The sequence below is a fragment of the Crinia signifera genome, chromosome 3 (assembly GCF_055691185.1).
Source record: "Crinia signifera chromosome 3, ASM5569118v1, whole genome shotgun sequence".
In the NCBI taxonomy this organism is placed as follows: domain Eukaryota; kingdom Metazoa; phylum Chordata; class Amphibia; order Anura; family Myobatrachidae; genus Crinia; species Crinia signifera.
Window position 1 is genome coordinate 284,959,817 of NC_139219.1, and position 6,655 is coordinate 284,966,471.

Below are 6,655 nucleotides of genomic sequence, written 5' to 3' on the forward strand. Positions count from 1 at the left end.
ATCTCCGGGAGCTGGACCTACACTTCCTGTCCTCCCCAAGGCTCGGCCCTTGACCTCGGGGCGTTGGGGTTTAAATCTTTGTCCTGGTCGCAACCTCTCTCTGTGCGTCCGGCCTCTTGGCTTCGGTAGTGCATCGGACGTCCCTGCCCCTCAAACTGGTCGGGAGGCTGCCGGTCATACTCTCGGGGCGGTTCCCACCTACTTCGGGCCGGTCTTTGTCTTTCGGCTCTCCATTTTGGCTCCGAATAGTTCTGTGCTGGCGAGCTCGCCATTCGGCGCATCTCCCTCTGCATCTCTACCATCCCTACGGCCAACCCCTCCATTTATTTTTGGAGTGTCTGCATCGCGTCCCTGTCGGGCTGTTGGCCACCCTGTACCGCCAAGTCGTGGGGCCATTTCACCTTCTCCGTGCCGCTGGCTGTGGATCCCGTTGGTTTCACCCCTTCTCTGAAGCCAATCAGTTCCGGGTACTCTTCCTCCCTTCCCTTGGGGTTACCGACGATGGCGAAAGCAGCCGTCTTAAAGTCCCGGAAGGTCTTGCCTGGCATCTGTGACTTCAGCAATCGCAGTTGAACCTTAACGTTCTCTTGGGACGCTCCTTCAACGAATTGAATCGTTAGGGCTTCATCAGCGTTTCGTACTTCCTCCGGGTCTACTGCCATGATGGCCTTTAGTGTCTCCTGCAGACTCAGGGCGTAGTCCCGTAGGGAGTCATTTGGCCGCTGCTTGCGGGCGTACAGTTTCATCTTCAGCTCAGGGATTGTCATCGTTTCGAACGTGGTGAAGATTTTCTTCAGCATGTCCATCGCACTTTTTCTCTCTCCCATCGGACATGAGGCCACTTCTCTGCGTGCCGACCCCGTCAGTTGTCCCATCAGGATTTCCACCTTCTGCTGCTCGCTAGGCTTATACATCCGGAACGTGGATTCGATGTTGTTCCTGAAGTCTGCAAACGAGGTCTTCTGTAGCTGGTCATCATCTCCACTATAGGTCGGGAGCCACGGGGCCCCGAAGTAGTATGGCAGAGTTATGGTCGCAGCCGGTGTTGTGTCTTGGACGTCCTGTTGTTCTTGGTTTTGCGGGTTTACCTGCTGCACCGCTTCTCCGCCTTGTTGCTGCTCCATCTTTCACCGAGCTGTCCCTCTCCTGATGCACCCGGATCCTGTTCGGTGTGACGCCAAGTTTTATGTGGTGGCCGGTGCACGAAGGGAACGGGTTCCCCTTACCTTACCGCTTCAGTGGCGACTCAGGTTCGTCCGTTCTTCTGTCTTCCGGTGGCTGGAGGAGGGACACCTCAATGAAAGGGGACAACGTTCTGCGGTACAACTCAAATTTATTAGGAAATAAAGGCAACTTGTGCCCACTGACCCTTGCTGCGCAGCAGTACTCGGGGATTAAGGCACGTTCAGCGAATAGTAACAGTGACAAACAGTTGTCCTAACACTCAGCACCTATCACAGGGAACAGTAGACTGCAATAATGGTTGAAGGGTTAATCTCAATACGTATCAGACATAGATAACTTAACCAGTATCTGCCCGTCCCCACTAGGACCCTACAGTTTCCAGGTGTTCCTGGTACCGTGGCAGTGCTCGGGGTAAAACACCCCCGCTTTAAGGCTACTATGGGGTTGACGAGTCGACACGGTACCGTCAACACTGGAGGCTACCTTTTGCATGTATTCAACTCACATTATACATAACCAAATCACAACCGAGATACTTTTGAAATACTAAATCGGTTAACCGGTATACCAGTATGATTAACTAATTGAGGTGACGTCACCCTTGGGATAGCCCAGTCTCGGTCTACCTGTGCACAGGAGAGGGCGTGAAGTCCACACGAGTGTCCGTATAACGATAGAGATGAAATCCTTTAGGTAGAAGGGAACTTTAACAAATAAGCAGCTGTATAAGGCCCTAAACAGGAATTTCCTTACTGACGGAGGTAGGTATTCCAGAATTGGCCACAAGATGATGCTGTCCTCACTAAACGGAGCTGTCCACTGGACAATATGCTGGGCACCGTATAGCTTAGAATAGAACCAATAACCCCACAGAGAGAATCCGGGTCCCTTGGGATCTCTCTCCTAAGGTTCCTGGCTGAAAGTTGGGGCTTTAGGCACGGGGTCCCCTTCTTAGATGCGGGTGGTGCAGTTACAAAGGAGGGGGTCCCCCAGTATGGGGGTGCCGGCACTGGGGCTAAGTGGCTGCAGGGTCAGTGGGGGTGGCGGCACTGGGGACTGGCTGCTGGAAGGCTGGCCTGGGAGTGGGTACCTGATGGCAGGAAGCAGTTGCAGGCTCCTGCCCGTCACGATCGGCAGCTCGGCTCTCCACACCACTGGCGTCTCTGCTGGCCTGATCTTCCTCACCGGGGCGCACTAGTGGGGGCGCTGCAAGCGCAGCGTTGCCCCACTCCGTGACTCCGCCGGCCCTCCTGTCGCTGGATAGGGGAAGCGGCTGGGGCGGTCAGCCTCTCGGTCTTCTCCTCCGCCGCGTCGTCTGACGGGTGACGCGGTCAGCACCGGGGTCGCCGTGGATCAGCTGTGACGCTGCTTCTCCACGCTGCCTGGCTGGTGTCGTCCTCCGCTCTCCTTCTCCTCTCTTCCTGGGGCTCTCCCTCTTCACCACACGCTTTGTTTGGCAGGCGCCATCACGCTTCGCCTCTTCTCTCCCTGCACGCCGTCCTTCTCACGTGAGTCCTTCCCTTCCCAGCCTTCACTCCTCCTTCTCTCCTCAGCCAATCCCCTCCTCCATCCGCCTGCCAGTCATTCCAGTGGCGCGAAGTCCCAGGGAATTATTAACCCCATATCTCCTGTGTGGGGAATAGTACTATGTAGTAACCCCTAGTGTCCTGAGGGGAGTGTGGGGTGTGTGCAGTTCTGGGGCACCACACCCCCCCCCCACCGAAATTTAAATTTAAGTCTCTCTGCACATGTTACATCAGCCCCACCTGCAGTGCATATGGTTTTGACCATTAGAGAGTGATTGTGCCTTTGTGAGTGAACTAGAATAACCCCCCATGTACGCTGGGCAGCGGATGAAAAACCCATGTTGACCTTTTGACTGTCGACCTTCCCATTGTCGACCTAATGCTTGTGTTGACCTTCCAACCCTGTCGGGCTTAGCCATGTCGACCTAGTTCATGTGTCGTCCTAAGCCATGTCGACCTTCAGTGGTCAAACCCAATACATGTCGACCTAATGACCAATATCTGTCATGAAAAAAAAAATGAGAGTAAGGAACTGATTGGTAATTATTCTCTCTCTTAACGACCTAATGACTATCATTTTTTTATAATCACATACATTTATTTTACAATAGGAAATAGGATTGTAAAATTAGTTTCTGCGATTATAAAAAAAAAATTATAGTCGTTAGGTCTACAGAGTAATGCTGCCCATACACTTGTGAGATATTGCATGCAATCATTTTATTTTGACCACATCTGGCCGTTTGTATGCATTTTTAAAGAACCATTCAACGTGAAGCGTGGGCACACCGTCAAATGTCGCGTCAATAGATCTTTAGTTCTGTACATAAAATCTATCGAATTGCAGGAGCGGTCACAAGTGGTTTTTAACCGCATGCGATTGCTCAAATGCAATCCGTGGGTGGGGGCGGAGGTTAATGCTTTTCCCGGCATAGGGTTTTGGGAGAGGTGGACGGAGGAACCGCTGGTGGCGAGGGCGGGCAGAGGGTGGTGGAGTAGTGCAGCGCTAGAAGTAGTGATAGTAGGTGGCTCGGGGTCAGCGGTGGCGGCAGAATTGTTTAAAACACTAGGCAGCTCTCTGATTGGCTGAGCTCTCTCTGGGCTGCCCAGTGTTTTAAACAAATCTGCCGTCACCGCTAAACCCCGCCGCCTGCTAGCTCTACGCTACTCTGCCGCCCTCTGCCTACCCTCTTCCAGGGCCGGCGCCACCACTAGGCATTTGCCTAGGGCACCGGCCACTGGAGGGCAGCAATTTGGAGCAGGTCCCCCCCCCCTGGATGGAGGTGAGTGGCGGCAGTGTCCGTATCTCAAACCCCCCCCCCTCCGGAGCGACTAAGCGGCCAGGGCCGCATCACCCGTTCCCCCCGTGGAACGCCGCAACGGCCTGCCGCCGCAATACCTGGCACCCCCCCTGTATGGAGCGGCCGGCCTGCTGCCACAATACCCGGACACCCCCCCCCCCCCCCCCCGTGTGGAGCGGTCGAATACCCCCCCCCCCCCAGGTGAGCGCCGGCACCCCTCCCAACGTGTGGAGCAGCTGGTCTGCTGCCGCAATACCTGGACTCCCCCTGTGTGGAGCAGCCGAATACCCTCCCCCCCCCCCCCCTTGTCTGGCACTGGCCCTGCCCTCTTCCAGCCATCTCAAGATGGCATGCGACATCGGGTGCTGAAAGGGGGCACTTTTTGCACCACAAGATGCGATCGGATTCGATGGACATCACACTTTCGATGTTGCATCGAATCCGATTGCATAAGTGTATGGGTAGCATTACATTTTTAGCTTTGACAATTTATGCATTGTTGTTTCAGAACCTGACTTCACAAATAAAGGTGCTTCCTAAATCTTTGGCCTGTGCATGACCCATGCATGGCAGTTACATACACACATTTGCTTTAGCAATAATAAAATAAAAGTAATAACGTGTCATACACTAATATTGTGCAGATTAAAAGTCACCCTGTATATTCTCTGGTTTATGTTGTGTGCCTAAATTCTGTACCTGTGATCAGCGATGTCATTTGGGGAAGAGGTTACTAGAGCTAGTTGCCCTCATCCATAGAAGTTGGAGAGGATATTAAACATAATGTTGTTGCAATATCCATCAGGAATCTCATTTGAAGTATACGGTCTCCTCTGCTTCCCCCCAACTCTCTGCGGTGTGCCTGGAATGCTCTCTGTAACATCATTCAGCCTCTGGACAGGCATGCATCGTCAGCACTTGTGGCCCGCTGAGGAAACGGTCAGGGGTGGGGACCAAATTGTCCAACTCACAAATTCCTGCCATAGATAAACCCCTGGTTTAAAAACAATAGTACGCTAGATCATGTATTTCTTTTTGGTCTATGTGAGACAAGTAAAGAGGAAGCGAATGTGAATGGAGCAGCTGTAACAAGCAGATTTTTCCAGTAAAACAGAGATAAAAATGAGCGAAGTTTTATTACATGCTATTTCCCTGGAATTTCTGATATACACTTTAATATATATTTTATCTGTTGCATCATCTACTCTGTCTAGTTCTATTGCACCATTTTATTGGCTCAAATATAATTGCACTTTTAGATGTAGCTCATAACTTTGCTGTCACTGTAAATCTGTATTATGATAGAGGAAAATTATCAAAGCTCAGAGAAAGATGAAATGGAGTCTACAGGCTGTATTTGAAAAAATGACAGGGGAGCTGATTGGTTGTTAGTTTATCCAGGGGCACCAATGGGGTCAAGAGCATGACCTCTAGGCTGGATCCTATTTTCATCACTCAAAGGTGCCGAGCACTCCTGGAAATGTTGGGCTGCCTCTGGAGATTTGGCTAGGTCTATTTCCAAGTGGGCTAAAGGACCTGCTACGTGACATGGCAGGACAGGGGGAGGAGCAAGGTCAGAAGAAGGTACCCAAACGGACCCACACGGGTTACTAAATGCAACCAGTGGTGGCATGGATAGTGAAACTGCAAGGCCCTCGGCCTTGCTCCTCTCCCCAGGTATGAAAAGTCTTTAGCTCACTTGGAATTAGCAAGTACCCTGGAGATTCGTCTGCCTACACTACTGCTCCATTTCAGTGACAGGAGCTGCATGATAATATCACAGTGCAGCACCCAGGTCCTTGTCACTGCGGAGGAGTCGTCATTTTAGTGTCACCCATCGGAGGGTGACACCTGGGTGTGGTTCTTAGGCTGCAACAAGTTATTATCGGACATTTTTATTGTGCCTTGATTACAGAGGAGCTGCACATGTTATGACTGTTTAAATATATTTAGACTGTAATTAATTAAATTAGACTCTATTTGAATTGATCTGCAATTGGGTGACTTTGATTTAGTGTACATTTGGGTAATAACTTGTTGCGTATAAAGTCTCCTTGAACTTTTTTGTTAACAGTGTTATATGCCTCATAGGCAAATGCAGGGGGGATTTCTGGTTGCGCAGAAACCCCCATCCTCTTGGCAAGTGCCTTGAAATTATGACAATAGCACTGGTATATAATATGATCAATAGAGCTGCCACCACATCATGCAGTGTAAGGGACAGAGCAGAGCTGCTGCACATGATCAGTGTACCAGCTTCTTCTACCACATTTACTGTATGTGTGGATCTGAACTCAAACATCGCAAAGGACCAGAGAGCAGCTGCCAGGAGGAAAAAACAGGAGCCTTACCATGAAGTGGGAGATTGTGAGCTAAGAGAGTGCATTACTGGTTCTATTATGTTTGTGTATTTACTTATTATGTTTAACCTTTTCCTGATCACTTATCTTATTTAAATAAGACAGCCTATACCAGTGGTTATCAAACTGTGTGCCGTAGCACCCTGGGGTGCCTTGAGGGCAGGGGCGGATTGGGATTTTAAACCAGCCCGGGAAATTGCTCAAAGCAGCCCTAATGGGGGTGGGATCTAGCGAGGGGGCGTGCTAAGCCAAGGGGGCGGGGCTACTCCCGCCTCATATCACT

At 51.0% G+C, this 6,655-nt stretch overlaps 1 protein-coding gene across 1 annotated transcript; it reads right to left on the reverse strand.

Annotated features, from left to right (window-relative positions):
* Positions 1–323: 323 nt before the first annotated feature.
* On the reverse strand, positions 324–5,941 carry LOC146063014 (uncharacterized). Its single transcript, XM_083175021.1, has 2 exons — positions 4,712–5,941; positions 324–3,212 (listed from the first exon to the last, which is right to left on the reverse strand). The coding sequence occupies exon 2, from the start codon at positions 1,122–1,124 to the stop codon at positions 324–326; it is 801 nt and encodes a 266-aa protein (XP_083031147.1). The 5' UTR covers positions 1,125–3,212; positions 4,712–5,941.
* Positions 5,942–6,655: the final 714 nt, after the last annotated feature.